This window comes from Diadema antillarum, unplaced genomic scaffold, assembly GCF_040938485.1.
Source record: "Diadema antillarum isolate AM-2024a unplaced genomic scaffold, OU_Dant_1.0 scf00000084, whole genome shotgun sequence".
NCBI lineage: Eukaryota > Metazoa > Echinodermata > Echinoidea > Diadematoida > Diadematidae > Diadema > Diadema antillarum.
The window spans coordinates 139,796-162,321 of record NW_027270973.1 but is presented as its reverse complement, the minus strand read 5'-3'; the positions used below and the strand labels follow the sequence as shown (position 1 = coordinate 162,321).

General features: G+C 36.9%; 1 protein-coding gene across 1 annotated transcript; it reads right to left on the bottom strand.

Annotated features, from left to right (window-relative positions):
- Positions 1–14,543: 14,543 nt before the first annotated feature.
- Positions 14,544–15,801, bottom strand: LOC139717851 (uncharacterized). Its single transcript, XM_071629340.1, has 2 exons — positions 15,601–15,801; positions 14,544–15,032 (listed from the first exon to the last, which is right to left on the bottom strand). The coding sequence occupies exons 1-2, from the start codon at positions 15,799–15,801 to the stop codon at positions 14,544–14,546; spliced, it is 690 nt and encodes a 229-aa protein (XP_071485441.1).
- Between the last annotated feature and the right edge of the window lie 6,725 nt (positions 15,802–22,526).

Genomic DNA, 22,526 nt, shown 5'->3' with positions numbered 1-22,526 from the left:
CTGATAGAATTCTTTAAATATCTCTCTTCTACCCAAGCAGTGACTTCTGGCTCAAAACAACAATCAGATCTCACATCTCTTATAGCTAATAAAAGCAACAGCAACTCCGTATAAGAATGGGGAATAATGCTGAAATTTCCCTAGCTGATAATTACAGCTTGTTTCCACGCATTTTAATGTTCGAATACAACATAAATTACTCTTTTAAAGTTGAAGCAGGGATCACTGTTCATCCTCATATCTTAGTCCTGTGGGATGTGAATTACCCCCCCCCCCAAAAAAAAAGATTGTAAATTAAAGTCTCACCCATTAAATCATTGAGCAAACTTTCGCATGAATACGAACAGAATAAGATAATCGAATTCAATAACAAAAAGAATTGTCCTGTTTGTTTCCCATTCGATCAAACCTAGTAATGTATGTCAAAAGCAAAACAAGCAACTGGAGTATTTCAGTTATAGCCTGCATCCGGCCTGCATGGTAACGTGTACCAGACTATTCTTATAGCTTGTGTTGAGCATAGGTAAATGCAGGAACAAATTGGCTAATGAAACAATAAACTTAAAAAGAAAATGTGCATTTTGGTCATATTCATTTTTATGGCCCTGCATGCCCTGCTAAGTTTTGTCAGTTTCACTTTGTGTAACTCCTTGAACCTGATACCAAGTTATTCACTTCCCTTCCTTATCACAGATTTAGCTTGAGATTATATCAATTTTTAAGGGGTGCAATTTAGGTTTACATGACAGGGGCGGATCCAGGAATTCCGAAAAGAGGGGGCGCGTTTACAAAATTAAAGGGGGGCGCAGGCACCCCTCCCCCATTTTTTTCTTTTTATTTCTTTTGTTTCAACAAAAAAATAAAGGGGGGGGGGGCGTGCGCCGGTTGCCTTCCTCCCAGGATCCGGCCCTGCATGAAACAGAGACTTATGGAGTAACGAGGGTTTTTTTTTTCTAACTGCATAGAATTTGAATGTCAGGTATAAGTGGAGCAACAAAATCTTTGTAACTTGTTTGTGACTTGTCAGTGAAGGTCAGACTTGTGATACTGAAAGAAGAGTAAATTGTAGTCAGACTTTATACAGTTATATGCTGTTTGTCTAGAGCTCACTGTAGGACGCTCATAATCAAACACATTTTCTTATGCCAGAATATTCAGCACCTCAACGTTAAATGTTAAAACATTCAAAGAATACTATTTCATTCGAAGACATGTAAATCAGTATTGGATGATTTTGCACAAGCATACATAAACTCATTAAACGTTTATGGATGTTTTACTTGAAATGATCAGGGACTATCATTGACTATAGACGAACTGAAGGGCAATAGATTTAGCGAGATAAAAAGAACCCATGCATTATTAATACAGTCTATAGCGCGTATCAGGGCAATAACCCCCCTCTCCCCGCCCCGGTTAAATACTGGGTGAGGTAAAATTAGGGTAAAAATTAGGGTTAGGGTTAAGTTTAGGGTTAGAGTTTGGGTTAAAGTTAGGATTAAGTTCAGGATTAGGGCTAGGGGAAGGGTACGGGTTAATTTCTCAGGGGGTAATTGCCCTAGACACCTGTAGGGAAATAAACCTTGGAGGATGCAGTGTGCACGCATTCCTCCCCGAAAGAGGGCGCTCTTCAGTTCATACATGTTCAATCTGGTAAAGGGCACTCCACGTCTTGTGTCACAGCTGTGAATTACCCCATTTCATTATTCGCATTTATTACTCATCATGGTATAGTAAAGTTCATTTCATTTTATTTCTTTATTGTTCAAATTATGTATAAAACATGACATGGCAAATTAGTTTTGTCACACATTCATAAACACATATTGACAACAGGAACCCGTTTCATAAAACTTGTCATTAGAGACAACTGGCAAATTTCTATGACAAATTTGCTCTCAGCCAATCAGATGCAAGGATTTCAGTAGCTTGTCACATCTATGACAACTTGTCACTGATGACAAGTTTTATGAAACGGGCCCCAGATAAATAACAAATTACATACAAAACATCAAATGAATACTCAAGAAATAAAGGGAACTAAGCATACATCACAACACAGACTAGCGTCATGTGTTGAACGTGCAAAGAGGACAAAAACAAAACAAATGTTGTAACTGGCCGTGCTTTACCTTTGAAATGGTCGATCATCCATAAATTACTTCAACGTTTCGACATGATTAAGGTCATTACAAGTGTATGAATATTCATGTTAGTATGCGCAGCACATGCATGTGCAGTCCGTTAACACACATGTAAACTTGATTCATTACGATATTGTACTCACTTAGAGTATCCCACAGAAGAATCCATTCTTCTAAAATGCTGCTGCACGACAAAATCGTCTATCACATTTGACATTATATCGCATCAAATATGTAAAGTCTATAAGGAGTGCAGAAAGCAATCTCACCACTCTCAAACTCTTGAAGATAGTACCACCATCTTCCTGGTTTTTGTATTTTGAAATCAGTGATGAGATTGTGCACGTGCTCCAAATCTCTAGTGTATCGATTGATATTGACGAGACCCTCCTCGCGTTTCACCCAGGCTACAATGACCGAATCATCACGACAAACAGCTGGGTAGCCAAACATACCCTCATTCATCAAGACATTTTCCCTCCTTCCCATACCATCGCCATCAAGGCAGACGACAGCAACTACTGTATCTCTCAGTATTAGTTTCCTCGTGGTGTGAAAGGAGAATAATTGCCAAGGTGTAAATCCATCACATATTATTTCCCTGACTGCCTTACCACCCTGTGGGGTAAATACTTGGATCTTTTCGGACGTCCATTGACCCACGTAGATATTATCATCTCTATGCACAGTGAGATAACCATATCGTGCTTCATTGAAGCTCATCGTCTCGAACCTTACGTCGAACTTCTCCCACTGTGGAGTGTAGAGTGATATCTTATTTTCGTGGTCACGTACAGCACTTCGACCATCAGACAGAAATCCAATGCTAGTCACACGGACATTCAACAGCACGGCCTGCTGTAACTTGCCATCAGGGGAGTAGAGATAGATTCCACCTTTATACGATCCCACCGCCATCTTACCGTCTGGTGCACGAGTCATACAGTCCATGCTGTCTGTCATAGAGAGCTCAATGTCTGCTTTGATATCCCATGTGCAACCTTCCAGCTCTCCCAAATAAAGTTCATTGACCTTCACGTGTCTACTAAATGAAATCTTCTTAGCTCGTTCTGCCACACTTCTCGGTGATTGGTCGTAAGGATCATCTCGTCCCAGAACGCTCTTCAAGTTCTCGCACAGCGTGTCGTGTGCAAGCAAGGCGTCTTTCTCTAGCGGTACCTTCACACCGTCAGTTACCAACTCTTCCATAGCGTTCATTTGACGAATTATTTGCCGATTTTCTTCCTCCATGACTTTTAAGTCCTTCTCGAATTTTTCAGACCATCGTTTCACTTGACATTTCAGGGCCTCTCTTCTGGCTGACAATAGTTGCATGTATTCCTCGTACGTCTTGTCGATGTCATCATTGAGCTTTCTCATCATGTTTGTTATTTCATTTCGTTGTATTTCTATGAAATCGATATGATTTTCAATGGTTTTTTTCTTTGATTTTGCCCTTTCTTGTAACTTCTTGATATTTTCTATCAATCTCTCCTCATGGATAGCTGCCTCTTCGATCTGATGCCCTGCTTGTAAATGTCTTAACATCCCGCACTTACAGCAGACGTACTCCCGACATCCGATACAGAAACACTCCTCATCATCGTTAGGATGTTTCTTACACTTCCGTCGTCTCTTAAGCGGAACTTTTCCCGAGAGCACCTCGCTCATGGCTACCACTGTGTGAGTGGAGAATGGTGTCCAGCCGGAATGTTTTGAGTCACATAACTTACACATATATTTCCCACAGTCCTGACAGTAGGACACAGCTGGTGGCTTTTCATCCTTCTCACAAACTGTGCATGTTGGATTCTTCGTTTTAACTTCGTCCACGAGAGAATTCAGGGGTACGACTGTTTGTAATTTACTCACATCTCCACTGGGTAGGGGCGTTCCTTTCCTGCATACAGGACATGTTATAGTTCGTTGGTTTGGCTGAGTTTGAGAGATACGTTCCAGACAGTCTTCGCAGAAGGTATGAGAACATGCCAGTGATTTCGGTTGGTTAAACAGTGTCAGACAAATGGGACACTCCAGATTCTGGCTGCTGATTTGATGAAACGTTGCCATGGTGTCTGTTTGTCTAATAGCAAGAGATTCAAACAAAACAAAACAAAAAACACATAGCGGTAAACGCACCAACGAGTACAAAGAGAAATTAGATACTAATATTAATTTATCAAAATAAAAAGAGAGGTTAATGGGAAGCATGGTGCAAAAATGTTTGGATTCGTAATAAAGGACGAAGTAACGAAGCGCAATGTAACAGAATTTTGTAACTTTGTTCACTATACCTGTTTTCAATATGAATACTTTAAAACCGGGCTCAATAAATCTGATTTGGTGGTTCATTTGAATGGAGGAGATCACAATTTGTGTAAACTTCGATGGGATGCTTTCATTATTTTCGTCTAGTAACATCCTTCATTGTTGATTTGAATACATACATCATACTTACCGCAATTCTGGATGACTCCCCCCCCCCCCCCCCCCCATCATCCCAATAACACACCCACAAATCAAGCAAATGAAAATTATTCAAACAATAAACAAAAAGAGAAAGAATAGTGACGGAGTTTTTTCAACATAGGCCCACTTCTTGCTTCTGCTAACTAAGGCGAATGCAAAATGTTTGCTTCCAAGTTATTAGATATCAACAATTCAGTTCATTTCAATTCATTTCAATTCCATTCAATTCAATTCAATTCAATTTATTCGGAATTTTCTGCATTGAGCATAATGTTACAAATGATATACAGTCATTTTTTCTAACACAATAAGGAATACAGTCTACGTACATCCAAACATTATTGAAGTTTATGCGTACAATGGGCCGTTAACAGCTTGAAGAATAGAAAAAGAAAACACGTCGGTTGGGAGCTACTCAGGATAGTGAAACAGATGGTCTGACTGAATTATGGTACATGTATTGTGGGATGCAATTCTTTAATTGGTATATGTGGGAATGAGTAAACTTTGTGGGAATTGTTTCTTTAATGAGTGATTAAGCAATGTTTTATATCATTTGTCGCATGTTTGAGCACAAATCCACGACGAATGTCTTTATTATGTGGAAGAGCTGTCTTTTATCGTTGCTTTGTTCCCCCCCCGTAAAACAAATCAAAGTCAAAGGGGCTAAACCAAAATTAACACATTTCTTTTCTCTTTCTTAAAGAGGTCTTCGTGGATTTACACCCACCACATCATTCCATTTGGATTTAATGAAATATAATTTTATTATTGTCATATTACTACTTAGAATGCATGAACTTTGCACAAAGTTTCTCTCCGCTAGTGCACAGTCGTTGGCAGGGGTTAAGCAGCATGACTCAGTAATAGCAACTGAGATATTCTTTTTTTATCTTGTTATGACCCTTTCGTCCGAATGCCGGGCCCTGCCGGCGCCGCTGCATTACCGGAAAGACTTTTTATTTACGTGCATATCTGATTATACCTAAACTGCACTTACCTTTCAACCTTGATATTGACAATGACATCAGTTGGCCGCATCTTGGTTTGTTTGTTTGTTTTTGTTTTGTTTTGTTTTGTTTTTGTTTTTTGTTTTTGTTTAAACTGAACTTCTTCCCCATAGAGCACTATTGATCAGCAGAGTATCATTTATTTCCGCTTCTGACGAATCAAACAACATACCAGCTTACATTTAAATCAGATTCTAAAAATTTTGTATAAGATAAACAAACGGCTGATGTTTTTGACGATCGGGACAAATTCAATTGGTCTGGATTTTCCTAAGCTACCCGTAGATAATGTATACAGAATGAATTTTTTTATTTTTGTCAAGACAGTGTCCGTGCACAGTTATAAATCACTCAAGAATGTCCCGTTTGCACTCTTGTAAACTTGTGAACCCTTTCATTGTAGTTTGACACAAGAATTTTCCTCCAGATGTACATTCCTCCTTCATGTCTCACCTTCACAAACTATCTCTACGTAAATGCATAGACGTTCGAAGGGGCTTGTCAGCATGACTCTGTTAAACAACCAATCAATTTTTTTTACCTTAACTGTTAGAACACCTCGTTCGTATGCTATTATTGGAGTAATTATATTTCTGTTATTACCATATAAGCGCCTTGTCTTCTTTTATAATCATTGTTATTTCATATTACGCATACGAATTTACCTCACCAACGTTAAGTGTAGGAGGATTCCATTTACTTTTGTAGACATAAATTTAGCGAGACTATATGATGTAAAATTTATTCTATTGTATAACATAAAATTTTTTTATTTTTGTCAAGACTGTGTCCGTGCACAGTTATAAATCACTCAAGAATGTTCCGTTTGCACTCTTGTAAACTTGTGAACCCTTTCATTGTAGTTTGACACAAGAATTTTTCTCCAGATGTACATTCCTCTTTCATGTCTCACCTTCACAAACTATCTCTACGTAAATGCATAGACGTTCGAAGGGGCTTGTCAGCATGACTCTGTAAAACAACCAATCTAATTTTTTTACCTTAACTGTTAGAACACCTCGTTCGTATGCTATTATTGGAGTTATTATATTTCTGTTATTACCATAGAAGCGCCTTGTCTTCTTTTATAATCATTGTTATTTCATATTACGCATACGAATTTACCTCACCAACGTTAAGTGTAGGAGGATTCCATTTACTTTTGTAGACATAAATTTAGCGAGACTATATGATGTAACATTTGTTCTATTGTATAACGTAAAAATGTATCAGTATCATTATTGTTATTATCAACGCACATGCACTGCACACCCCCACACATGCACACACTCACATTTACATTCACGCACAGACATTGCAACGTACTACACAAAATACATGGCCCCAGAACAACCATTCTCAACTTTGCACTCAAATCCTCATGACTCATAACAACGATCATCCTGACCAGGGTATCATAAGTAATCACAGTAAATACTACACTATTTCGGATTTCAATAATATGTTCAAATCTTCACTTGATTCCACTGCAAGTCATGTTAATAATTCCCGTAGTAATTCCACAAATAGGAATGATGACACTAATTATAACCCCATTAAAGATTTTAGCTTATTCCACTGGAATGCTAGAAGCTTAAACAAAAATTTTGATTCATTTGAACTACTTCTTCTTTCTTTACAAAATTTTCCCTTTTCCGCAATCGGTATAACTGAAACTTGGCTAGGGCACACGTCTCCAAATTTGTTTAGTCTTGATAGATATAAAATATTTCGCTCTGATCGTAAGAGAGGTAGAGGGGGAGGGGTAGCCCTATATATATATAACGAATTGCGAGTAAAAATAAGAACTGATATTGATATTGAAGGTTGTGAAAGCCTGTTTGTGGAAATCATTAATGATAAAATGAAAAATAAGATAATTGGTGTTATATACAGGCCACCAAATCATAAAACCGAAATGCTTTTAGAAAATTTTGATGAATGCCTCAACACGATTACACAAGAAAATAAGGAAATTTATATTATGGGCGACTATAATATTGACATGACGAAAATAGATACTTTAGCGGTAAAATTAAAAACTATTCTTTTTTCATATGCTTTCCATTCCCATATTGATAACCCAACAAGAATATCCCAAACATCTAAAACCTTGTTGGATAATATTTTTTCTAATAACTTTTCTGTAAATAAATTCTATTAATGGTATTTTATATTATGATATATCTGATCATTTACCGATATTCATTATTCTTCGTTATTCTGAAAACGTCAAAAGTATTTCAAAACCCAGGCCGATAATGTACAGAAAAGAATCAGACGAGAATATTGAATTACTTAATCTTGATTTAGTGAAGGAAGAATGGCAAGAAGTGTATCTTCAAAATAACGCCGATAAAGCTTATGATATTTTCCTAGATAAACTTTTATATTATTATCGAAAAAACATTCCTTTAGTTAAGAAAACACACGCAGAATGAACAAACATCCCTGGATTACAAAGGGAATCATCAATTCAATAAAAAACCGGTAATAAATTGTATAAAACTGGCGATTACTACCCACAATACAAAACATTTTACAGATTACAAAAAGTATAGAAATATACTCAGTAATTTGATTCGTATTTCTCGTAAAATGTATTATTCTGATAAGTTTTGATAATCAAAAGGATAACGTAAATGGTTTATGGGAAAACTATATATGAAATAACAGGTAAAAATAATAAGGAAACATTGTCCGTTTTTTATAATGACAACAAAGAACTCATAAACCCTGATGAAATATCTGACGCTTTTAACTCATACTTCGTAAATATTGGGCCCCCACATTAGCTTCAAAAATAAAAAACAAACATGTTCATTCAAACTTTACTGAATTTCTTCCACCAAACTGCGACAAATCCCTTTTCTTTACCCCAACAGATGAGGACAGAAATACTGGAGATTGTTAACAGATTAAAACCAAGTAGATCTAGTGGCCATGATGAAAATAAGTGTTTACTATACTGAAAGAAAAATCATCAAACAAATAACCACACCTTTATCTTACATTTTCAATCTTTTCACTGTCTTCTGGAATATGCCCAAACTCATTAAAAAATTGCGACAAAGCAGTTCCAATTTTCAAACAGAAAAGACGACCCTTCTCTTTTAACAAATTATAGACCAATATCGTTATTACCTAGTATTTCTAAAATTCTGAAAAAATTATTCATAAACGCCTGTACATTTTTCTTCATGTAAATGACCTACTTATACCTAATCAGTTTGGATTTAGAAAGGGCCATTCCACTGATTTAGCTATAATTCAATTGTTAGATAAGATACTGAATCTTTTGCAATAAAAAACATTTTATAGGAATTTTCATGGATTTATCAAAGGCTTTTGATACCATAGATCATGATATATTAATTTACAATTAAAAAGATATGGTATTCGTGGTTTAGCACTTTCTTAGATTACTTGATTATTTATCCAACAGAAAGCAATATGTACTATTTAAGTCATCTAAATCTCCGAATTCTAATTATTGTATGTGGTGTTCCCCAGGGATCAATTCTTGGCCCCCTACTGTTCCTTGTATATATTAATGATATAATAAATACATCTAAAACTCTTAAATTTATACTTTTTGCGGATGATACTAATATTTTTTACTCCCATGAGAACCTTGAAACACTGTTTAATACTCTGAACACGGAAATAGACAAAGTCTCCCGATGGTTTATATGTAATAATTATCCCTTAATGTCTCTAAAACAAATTTTATACGTTTCAAACCTACTGCTTCACAGAACATTAACAGCAGTTATAATATCAATATTGATGGATTATCTTTAACTGAAGTAAGATTTACTAAATTCTTAGGAATCACAATTGACTCGAGTTTAACTTGGAACGATCACATTCATAATATCCACACGTCTGTCTCAAGAAACTGTAGGAGTTTTATATCGACTGAAAAACTTCATTTCTCAAAATGTCCCTGACTATTCTATACAAATGCATTGATCTTACCACATATCACATACTGCAATATCGCTTGGGGAAACTGTGGCTCAACTAAAATTAATCCAATTTTTACTCTCCAAAAACGTGCTGTACGTTTGATTACCAATTCCCGTTACTTATCCCCATCCAATCCCCTATTTCGTCAACTAAAAACATTGAAAATTGAGGATCTTCACACCTTTCAAACTGCTGTTTTTATGTATAGATATACATTTAATTGTCTTCCAAAATTTTTTGATGGCTTCTTCACTCCAAATTTCACCGTTCATTCATATCCAACACGTCAGTCGTCCGATTACCATCTCGAAAACCCCAGAATCATTTTAGCTCAAAAATCATTAAAGCACAATGGACCAGATATTTGGAATTCTTTACCCCCTAATTTAAAACAACGTACGTCGTTGAACATTTTCAAACGAGAACTAAAAAACACCCTCATAATCCAGTATACTTCTGACACATAAATATTCATACCACCTGGTCAACAAACACCCTAAACAATGAGTTCACGGCCATAACTGAAGTAACATTCACCTCATCACACTGATACACAAAATAACACTCAACGTACAAACCAAGATTCATCCCAACACAATGCACACCGCACTGCACCGCACGCCCTTCGCACAATTACTTCCCACTCAGTGAGTGGCAAGATTTTCTTTATGTATCTCTTCGTTGAGCCCATTGCACAATTACCCCCCACTCAGTGAGTGGCAAGATTTTCTTTATGTATCTCTTTACCTGGGGCCATCATCCTCGTCAAGCTTAGCTTATGATGATGGTCCCCTGCATTTCATTTTTATCATTTCCTGTTGCTTCCTTTCATATATGATATTCGTTCTTGAAAAAAAAGAAAATGTATGTAAGATCCAAACGTTACGAATATTAGCTGTGTAAATGACTATGTAAGTATTTTGTTGATTTGTTGATTTGTATTGATTTTGAAATGCAGAAATAAAAACTGAACTGAACTGAACTGAACTGAACTGAAATATTTGACACCAGGGGGAAAGTAACTCGTGCAACAAAAGAAAGAGAACAAGGAAGAGGACGAGGACATCGTCATAAAAATTTACGGATACAAACATCCCGAGGTGTTAATACTCTCATTTATCTCTGCCCATTACAAGCTTATTCACGCGCTAGTATAACTGTGTCTATATAGTTTACAAAGTATTACCAATTTTAACTCTGCTGATGTTTCTAAAATTTTGTTGTCATGTTAACAACTTTCGGGGACTCAAATTTGTTGAAATGCATCTTAAGGAAGGGAGTATGTCTAACATCATTATTTCATGAACCAATTAGCTGCACATGACAACAAACGCTCTTTTAGTAAATTTGTCACTTATCTGCATACACTATAAAAGAGTTCAAAAATAACCATGAATAGCATGCACCTCTCTCTTGTGTTTCAGTCGTTTAAGTTATGAGGAGGACGTGATTGAGCAAGCCACTGTTAATACAGTAAAAAGGGAAGTTCTAAGGAGGTCTGACCTGTACCAAGTTCTACTCATGTCTCCCAATTCCTCAAACGTCGATCGTTCTACACTAATTTCGGATAAGTCCTAAGGCGATGGTCTATATTCAATTCAATTCAATTTTTATTTCATTTTTCGACAAGAAAATATAGACATCAATTTTTGGGGAGATAATGATAAATACATTTTAAACAAAAGCAGCAAAATCGTAACAGAAATGTTGACCTAACAAACAAGGGAGAATCAATCGTATAAGCTTATTTGATAAACATGCGACAAATTTTGTAACACTTAGTGTCACGCACGAGTAACATGCATGTGTGTATATCGTTTCCTATGCTTACCAAGTATGCCGCACTTCCCGGTTCAAAATTGCTGATTTATGTCTGGTTCCGAAGTCCCGCTCGGAAGTATGGGATCAAAACCTGTTGGTCTGTTCAGCGAAGGCGAACACATTCATATATATATTGAATGTGGTCTTACTTTTTAGACTAAGACCCAAACAAAATATGAAAAGTTAGTTTTTGGACAGAGAGGTGCACTATGTTCGCACTGACAAAATGGCAGCGATTAAAGCAGCTTTCAGAACAATGTTTGCATATTCTTCGTGACCTTACCCTCTGAACGCTTCTATTAATAGAACTGATAAGTGGGTTTTCCCCCATATCTCAAACATTATGTGTTTATCTGAAAATCACAGCGCATTGTGCCATAATTATACGCTTGAATGAATAAACAGCGCATAATGAAATTTCGCTTTGTATAGTGAGCTATTCATCTGACATTGATGAACATTTTCTGAAAAGAGAAATATATCAACAAAAGTCGTCTTTTTAAGGGATCACTTCAACGAGTATCTTAGTAAAATGAGACAATTGGTCTGTTGGTTATTCAAAAATGTCCGTCTTTTATCCTTTTGGTACATAATCATCAAATTTTCTTTTTTTTTAATTCCTGAGACTTATCAAACCACGAGAATTTAAAGAGTCTAGATTGTGTGCTGATGTATTCATCATTTGATGTTCTGATACATATCATGTAGAAAACTAAACTTTATTACTGATATATCTGGAAGCATATGATTATTGCATTCCACTTGATGCTGCATGGTGTTAACGAGGATACCGCAACCTTCTGAAGTTGGGGAGGGATGGTTTAGGATTAGGGTTTGGTGGTGGTCCTGGGTAAATTCACACAAGAAGTAAACGTTTATTTTGAGACAAGTATGCATGTCACAGTCTGCAAAAGACTTTGATAAAGTTATAGGAGGGGGAGAATATCATGTTTGATCAACAACCTCCGAAACATTCATATCGAACTGTAAAACATAGCAGGATTTTTTTTCTATTTGTTTGTTTGTTTTACTTTTAACTTAATTTAACTCCGGTTAGTTTTGTGAGACATTCTGCCGAAGATATATTTTTAATTAATCTGAAACGATGCCCTTTATCAACAACCATGAACAGGGAAAATAAAAAAAAAACAATAATTATTTTCAATCTGTTGGATTATAGAGTATAGCCATATTATTTAGAATACATGTCCTTCATGTTTTCGCATCACTAAACTGGAAACACATTTGTCATCCCTGCCATGTCATAAGCCAAAACTTCGAATTTAATGAACTGATCCTTACCAGTCATATACTTTTGTTGTTGTTGTTCTTTGGTAGCGGGTTTTTAGTTAACACCGTAGCTGACAGTTAATGCCAACGGAGACATTGGGCTGAATCATTAATCTTTATTGGGAGTTCTAAGCATCAAAAGCAAATGTGATTATGGTACTATATAGTAACGAGTCTGACTCGGTGGAGGATTAAAACATGGTTAGTACTGATACAGAATCTCCCTATGATACATCATATTAAATATTTGTCAAGAGTGAAGTGAAACTCCAGTCTGTGTCAAAGTTGACGCTGTTTTTTTGGTTGTTTGTTTGTCGTTTGTTTTGTTTTTGTTTCTTGCATGTCAGCTAAAGAAACCCGGAATTGGATAAGCTGATGAAACCCGGAAGTGCTCCCTCCCCCACACACACACACTTTTGAAAACGTGGCGCCGGCGATGAAGTGTCATCAAAATCAGAATCCCTTCCACCACCACCCTAAAAAAGAAAATAAATAGATAAAAAGTAGAATGAAACAAATTTCGAAGTTTAACATATTAAGCTCATGAAATGATGATAGCAATCAGACTGATATCGGACAACTTATATTATCATGAGGTGATAATATTAGACACATAAACCTCCACTGACTTTCCTTTATTTCATTTATTGATTTAGCATTGTTATAGAAATGAATGGTCTCATCTCCTCCAACTAAACTTGCACCTACTTCTTACAAGTACATGTACATATGTATATGTATATGTATATATATATATATATATATATATATATATATATGTGTGTGTGTGTGTGTGTGTGTGTGTGTGTATTCATTTGCTGTGTTATATAGTCAAATTATTGACAAGAAAAATAAAATCTATATTATTTTCATGCACAAACTTATAGATTTGTATTGTCATGGGAACATCACGGCGACTATATTTGCATAAAACGTGTCTTTGTGGCCTATCTCTCTTTCGACAAGGAAGGAACAACAACAACAGGAGAATATTTCAAATGCCATAACTTATCAATGCTTGTCTGGTTTTGCAGGAATATTTTTGAGATTGCCGGAATTTACACTTTTTATTGAAAAATAAAGTGAACTCATCCATTCGAGAAGTGTTGTTTTTTTTTTTAAAGAGAGGGAGAGAGAATAAGACCCTTCTGCTATAAGCTTATGTCAAACAAATATCTTCTTCACTCCTCGTTTGCTGTAGATTTGTTAAAGGCAAGAAATAAAAAAAATACCTGTCATGATATTATGAGATGTGTAACACTGTGCTGCGTGTCACTGTGGGTTTGTGTGTGTACTTACGTGTTAGTCACGCAGAAGTTTTTGCTTTTGCTTTTAACCTGATCAATTTCTACCATTATTCTCTACTGTTTCATCATTACGCCATTTCCACCTCATTCTCAATTTCACTCAAGCACAAACACACCTACGAGTTTTAACACATAAATGTTTACACACACACACACACACACACACACACACTCACACATGCATCACGTACACAAAGAAACACAGTGTAACTTATCATGCACGCACACATCCATGAATACAAATAAAACCATGTAATACTCTCAAAATGCCAACACAATGAAACAGGCTGAAATGAAGAAGATCTACATGTCAAAAGACAATGTTTATTAACAAACATCATGATAAACAACAATGTTGCTGAATTTAAGTCAGAATCATCGCGAATGTCTCAGATAACAAAACAGAGTTCTGGAGCCGGAAGCATACTGAAGGGTTTGTTTCCAGCAAAGAGTCAAATAAATATCTCAACATGTGATATTACACATCACATCTCAGTCACTTCTATAAAAGTGAGGCAGCATCTCAGCGTTCAGTGCGGTACGAAGAAGGCGCAAGGATGACCAAACATGTAGAATGGCGACGGGCTGTGGTAGAGACTCCCTTCATGGTATGGCGATGGATACGAAGAAGTTGGTCGGCTGCTTCGGGAGAGGAAGTCTACAGACATCAAGGGATTGGTGGCGCCCTGCCGCTTTCGATGAGATGTCGTCTGCTGTAAACTCAGGATGTCACGCTCGTCGCTAATACGGAAAGTCGACCAGGAATCCGGTGATCGGCTGCTACGAGACAGGAAATCGACTGACATCGCTGAGTCGTTGATGGCGACCTTCTTGGGTGGCGGTGTGTTCTGATGGTCGATGACGTCGCATTCCGTTGATCGCTTACGCTTTCCTGTGGATGAAGACTCCGGTCCCTCGATGTCGGATGGTCTGTTGATCTGGTTGTTGGTGTCTAGTCGAGTAGAGAGGGAGTTGAGTGAAGCTCGACGAAGCCGCGAACGGCGATTCTGAAACCAGACCTGAAGATTAAAAAAAAGAAAGACATGACTTTACCCTATGTGCTTCATGCAGAAACAGAACTTGTAATGGACATAAATCCTAGAATAAAGCTGATACACAATGTATTTGAGGATATTGTAGATAGTAGTTGGAGGGTATGGCAAATTGTTTTTATGCAACAACTGATTAACCACAAAGAAGTCACACATTTTGAGAAAATAATGAATTTTTAGCTCCGGGCAATGATTTTCTGGCTGGTACTGAAAATGTTTGAGTTCTATATTTACGTAGGTAACATCATGATATTCATTCTAAATAAAGAAATCCAATGTGTAAACTGCATTTAACAACAATCATATCATTTTGTCGTTCAAAGTCATTAAAACAATTTATGACATAAAATATAGACTTGATGATATATGTATACATCTCTATCATGATCATAAATGTTTAGATATCTATGAGATCAAATTAAATCATTTACAGGATTCTTCTTCCGTGGTTGATTGCATTTATTCATTCATACAAACGTAGGTGTAGAACATCTTAAGCCTTACAATCACTTTACACAGCCCTGATTTTACATACTTGTATTCTGTCTTCATCGAGGCCGAGTGAGGCAGCCAGTTTCTCTCTCGAAATGATGTCGGGATATCGGTCGATGTCGAATTCAGCCTTCAGCCTCTCGAGCTGCCATCCGGTGAACACGGTCGGACGTCGACGACGGAGGCCTTGGGTAGGAACGGACGTCGAGACTTGAGAGAGAATCGAGAGCGGTGAATCAGCCATGCTGAATTGGATTGGTTTTGTACAGATGCTGGTTTGTAGGAAAAACCTCAGAGGTGCGACTTAACTTCAAGAAAATCTGAATGAGGTGTGGTGATAGAATATATCAAAGTAGCTGGTAGCCTTGCAGTGATTAAGTGGGTTATGAATTGGAGAAGCCACGCACCACTTTCACAAGCCTTAACAAGCAAAGTTGTTTGATTGGTCTAATAAACCGACCAATAGGCGTGACAGGATTAGCGATTGAGGTAAAGTTGTAGTTTCATGAATGCCCACAGACTTCCACTATTCAAAGGGGAGTGCGAGTGTCCTAATCTATGTCGCAAATACAAGAGAGCTATCACTTTTCCTTTGTTCATCAGCGATCTGATTGTCGGTCCGCTGCCAACAAACCAAACAATACCCTTGTAGCAACTTCCTGAGAAAAGGAACAAAAGGAGTAGAGGAACAATAGACTATTTCTTGGGCTCGTCGTACAGTCGATTTTTACATCGACTGTACATCATTTTACAGAACATAGTTCTATTTACAGATCTTTGAAAACTCTGAAACCCATCTCTGAAAACTGTCTTGATGAAGAGCAAAACCAAATTTTTGCCCATGCTCAAGATGACATTATTAAATACAACTTCACTAACAGTCACCTTTGGAAAAAAGGGAAAATGAATAGATTCGAAGTTTAAATAATTTATATGGGGTACTAACGTCATCGACTCTTTCGCCTTAAAAAAGAAATACGAGGAACATAAGTCACATTAAACTCCAGTCCGACTCATTTAATGTTCTTGACTTTTTTTGTTTGTTTTTCTTTAACTTGGTGGCCCAACATTTTTTTTTTTTCTGTGGTCCCGGGCCACCTGTTCACAGCTTATGTCGATCACTGTGTAATAATAATACGCAAATATGGACATCTATTGGAGGTTGAATTTGATGCTTACTTTAACAATAATCTCAAGCTGCAATTTGCTGAACATAGTCAGGAGTCGATGTCGCTTGATAGGATCGGACTTTGAAGTGTGATCGAGAACACTAATCTCCGTGTAACTATCGATAGTTTACATAGAGTTTAGTGATCGAGAAGAGAGTGTAATAAATCAGCCATGTTGGAAAGTGGATACGACCTTAATTTAGTATAAGGCATGTAGGGTGAGAACGTTTGACGTGTGCAGCTAAGTGAAATACATGTATATATATATATATATAAGTTTGGGTGTGTGTGCAAACGAGAGAGTGAGTGAGAATGGGGGGAGAGACCTCTTTTCTGGTTTCCGAAAAAAGACACCTAATATTCAGGTTTGACTGAGATACTGTAGCGAGGGCCTTTAACAGATTCACTCTAAAGATTTGGGGTTGCAGTTGTTGACCATTTCATTGCCAGTTCACCATCTGGCTACCCCCTAATTACACCCTGCAAATGAGACTTTTACCACCAACCGAGATTCTCATATGTAATGTAATGAAAAAAAAGGACAACAGAGAAACAGGTTGTGCTTTTTTTTTTGCGACGCACCTAGCACTTAGACGATTTTCTCACGTTCCACTCGGGGTGTGTTCGATTGCTACAAACAATGACAAACAAAGCGAGATTTAGGGTCAAAACTTGTGCGCAGCTGTGACTTCTGTTTCACTGCATTCCGACATTCCGTCACGTAATGAGTAACAAAGAAATTTATCCATGCCAATGGAATGCCTCCAAAATGTTAATCTAATCTTTCTCTTCTCCAACCCTTGACACACACACACACACACACACACACACACACACACGCAAACAAACACGCACACAAACAGTCTAAGGTATCTTCAAAACAATCAATTAATGTATCCCATCATTTTATTTGATTTTGCTTCATTCGATTCAATGTCTTCACATGTACACCTCTCATACTCAGCAATGTCGTGAGTCAGTGATCTCTTGAATCATACACTTCTACGTAAATTAAAATCAGATCAAGTTGATCTAATTACACTATACTAAGGAGAAAGAAGAAAGAGAACAAATACATGCACACAAAAGGCTGTCAAAGACCAAGTTCTTGCAGAAATGTAAATAATTGTTTGATACAGATTTGCACGGTTAATTAACTTTTGTTGTTGAGAGGAACCTTAAAACTAGTCAATCTATATGGGCGTGAAATCTCTTCGTACATTTAGAGTGTACAAGTATTTTAACATTTGTGTTCATAGTGCTGTATTGTGGTGATAAATTCTTACGGTATTCTCACCATTTTGTTTTTACACGTACTATTCATGTCGGCTTCAAACCGCCACGTTTTCCCCCTTTTAATAAATAAAGCTTTCCGGACTGGCAGTATTTGGGGATGTTTTTCAAAATTTTGTTGTTTTTTTTACATCCTCACTTAATGACATACAAATAATCAATTGAATTCATATGAAGTCTAAAAGAAAAGGGTATCGTTCTCCTATTTTGAGCGTAGCTTTAACAAGTCGAGATGAAATGGTTCTTTGCTGTCAAGGGTAAGATTGGTTATCATGTTGGTCCGTATACAGGAAAAACAGGAGTTTTCGCAGATGTTCCATTCGTTATATACTACCAACTTACTATGGCGGATGACCGATCGGCGTTCAAAATGGTCACAATGTGAGCTGTCGGATTTCGCTGTGATGCCCACTTTTAATTTCTTCCTTCATATCACTGCCCTTATAAGGTAATGTGTTTGCTTTTTCTTTTCTTCAATCAAATTTTCTATTCATTTTCATCCTCCTATGTTCGGTCATTAAGATCCACTTCATTAATGTCCCTGGACTGTTGTATGTATATCAGTGAAAGAGTTAAAACAAAAAGCAAATCAATGAATTCAATTCAATTCAATTCAATTCAATTCAATTCAATTCAATTCAATTTAATTTAATTTAATTTAATTTAATTTAATTTAATTTAATTCAATTCAATTCAATTCAGTTCAGCTCAAAAGAAACCAATAGAGTTCTAATTGTTAACTCGCCTCAGCGATATTTTCGGAGAAAGTGCTTGAACTCTACAACGTTTGAACAGAACTCAAGGGTTCCGTGCATCTACACCCAAAAAAAATGATTCTTTCATATCAGTTATTACCCATTGCACGATAGGTTAACGGCCTTTACCCTGTGCAATCACCCCTGCCCTATACGAGAAGTAATACATAATAGGAAATTACTTGTTATGAGTAGCTATGAATACGCTTACGCCTAAATGGGCTTATCGAAGTTGATGTATTTCATTTATGGTAATCTCTGGCACGCTGTTCTACGCCTTGTTGCCAGTAATGCCGATCGTTCGTCATGATGAGTGCATATAGCGCCGGTATGACTGAGACAGACTCAAAATTGCTAAACGATGACATTGATTTTCATATCATGAGCATGAGTATAATAATATCAGGCCATCATCTGGAGTCAATGTCTGCATGAAACAACATGTAAATTCAGATATCATAGTACGAATTATAGGAAGGGCGTCTGATACGAAGATTGAGGGCGAAAAAGTACTTCTGAAGTTTCAAACTTCAAATCATAACGATTAGCCCTGAATCATTCGACGTCTACTTGGCAAAGGATAAGAATAAACAGGATATAAAAAAAGAAGTTATCAATATAAAGACACTGCTTGAGAGATAGGACTGTACAATATTATGAGTAAGACAAGAAGTACGATTACAACTGCAGCAAAAACAAAAACAAAAAACAACTCAACCTAAGATTTCATTAATTGTAAATATACGATGTCAAGTTTGATGTATTATTGTGAAATGTGAAGTGAAACAAAAGAAAAGTCATTTAGGCAAAACGTTCGACCAATTGTTTGATCCAAACTATGATGAAATTAATGATAATGATAAAGATGATAAAAATGATAATGATAATGATGCTAGTACTCCTAATAAGGACCATGCTAATGACAATGTCAATGATAATGATAGCAGTGACAGTTATGATATGAAGTTATAAATGGCAGTCAAGCAACATGCGTTCAAAATGAACTTTAACTATCTTCGTGCACGGGGTGTGTGTTTTCTAAGAACCATAACCAAATTTAGTTATATCATGCTATGTCATAATTCTTTTTCCATAGGCATTTTCTCTTTTACCACACTTTATACTGAGAATATTAGCAGACACATGTTTGTTTTCATAATTTTCTCCAGTTGATATGTGGGTAGGTAGCGGTGGCTCTTGATGATTAAATTCAATTAAATTAGATTCAATTCAATTTATTTCAATTCAATTCAAATTTATTTATACATTTTTTAAAGGGAATACAGCATGAACAAAAAAACAGTTCAACATGTAAATCACGTATTTGAACGTCAAAACCATAACTAAAATACAATGCGAAGTGTCAGGCAAAATGCATGGAAAATAAGGTCAGATGACATCATTATTGTCTGACACATACACGCACACACACACACACACACTCACACACACGCACACACACACACACACACACACACACACACACACACATGTGCAGCAGATGGGGGGGGGTAGCAAAAGCCACTGTCCTATAAAGCCTAATCCTTTTTTTTACTGCTCGTTATATGTTGTTACAACATAAACAAATACAAACAATAACAATAAAAACAATAACTCCCATCAAACATGGCTATAAAGCAGGGGGTTTAGCACTTCACTTTAATAGACTAACAATACGATATATTTCAACGACTTGAACTATCACGTCGGAGATATTGTCCGCCTATTTTGCAACGGTGTCGTCTTACGCAGAGGGATGTATGCCATTATTTGTCGAGATATATTCATCAGGAAAGAGAGCAACCCCCCCCCCTCCTCCTAAAAAGAAAAAAAAAGAAAGGAAAAGACATCTGGTGGAAATTGCGCTGTTTTACGGCTACTTCGTTATATCCAGATAGCGTCGATGAAAACAATGAGATCCGACACTGATCTATGGCTGCCCTGCCATTGCAACAAATCTATTATCGTTGCTGTCGACATTTGAAACTTGCATGTGAACCCGGTTTCCTTGGAACAGTGTGTTCTGTGTTCAGCACATATTTCTGTCTAGACATTTTTTTTTTTTTTTTTGGGGGGGGGGGGGTGATCATGATAAGCGATGGAAGATGACCGGGAAGGGGGAAAGGTGGGGTAAGATAAGACCCCGAATGGATGTAGAAAAAAAAACCGTAGTCGACATTACTCAGAAATACATAGACACAATTATGTCCATGTGGGGGTTGGAGAAAAAAACAGGGTCATTAAAAGAACAGTTGTTACTATTTTGTCTAATAAGTAAAGTTTAGTTCATCCATTTATCTTTTTTCTGTTTATATTGACAGAAAATACCCAAGCCGCGCGCGAACAAGACAAAAGGGCACAAAACGAAATAAATCAGGAGTAAATAAAAAATGGATCATCGAAACAATGATTTTTTTTTTTTCGATCGGCAGATTGGGCAAATTATATTCTGTACTCACACCGAAACACTTTTGCGATATGAGGGTCTTAGTGACGCACTAAAGCAGCGAGCATTGTTTAACACACATTTAACATAATGCAGCGTCTACAAGGCTATAGTTACACTGATCGCAGGAAGTACTAACTTTTACATTAAATGGGTGCAAAAAGTCATAACTGCAATGAAAGCTCAGAACTTCTCAAAAAGAGAGGATGATTTCTGAAGAAGATAAAGGATCTCCACTTTCAAATAAAAGGAGTTACATGTCCTTGATTACAAAGTAAAAGTATGAGAAATAAACCGGAATTGAAGAAAAAGATGCTCAGTTTGAAACCACAGCTAGAACTGAAGGACCTACATGTATATAGATGCCTACAATAGTCCTTTCTCCGCTTAAGACAAATGCATCGCGTCTGGAGAGTGCGCGGATGAAATTTCATATCCGCGGTGTTACATGGTAATCGCCGATGGTGAAACCAAGACGAGTTGCCACAATTCCCTGTTTCGTCACTCCAAAAAAACGAAAACGATAATAACATCGACAGCTACAACAACACAAACCAAATGTCATTCCAACCCAACCCCTCCCCCACCATTCCCTTGGTATAGGGGTCGGCATTTCCAAACTGTCGCATCGAGTGGTAGCATATGGTAGCCTCGCAATAAACAGTTCTTATACTTCTCGTGTCTTCTCCTCTTTTTGCTTTTTCATCCGTGAAATCCAAAATGATGGTGAAGGAACTGACTTGAATCGAAAGTGAACTGAATTGAAAGTGAATTGAATTGAATTGAAATTGAATTGACTGGACGGTTGATAATGTGATGAAGAGTATCGATGCCGACACTCAACCGTATTCGCAGCCTCCGTCAGTGCGCCAGTAAAATGTCACCTTCCCTTCGTGTCTGTAGTGGACTGGCAAAAAGTTTGGTTAAACATACACATTTCAATACGTGTTGCTTCATGGTTCGTTGCCACTTGCAACAGTTCCTTTTGATGTCGTCTCGCAGTTACAAACTATTCCCTTGAAACTATGACTTTCAAACATACTTATAATAATTACATAAGTTCCGTGTCATTGACAAGGTGCATTTATTCAACCGTTTACTTCCAGAGTTAGATTACTCTCATTATACATGTATTCAATTTAGTACGTCTGTACATTCTGTTGTATGTAGCTTTCACTTTGCTATCTTAAATTCCATTTTGAAAGGTCCTTTTAAACCCTTTTGTCCACTCATGTTACTACCTGACATGTCTACTAAACCATATATGATCTTTCCCTATCCATCTGTCTATCTCTGTATCTCTATC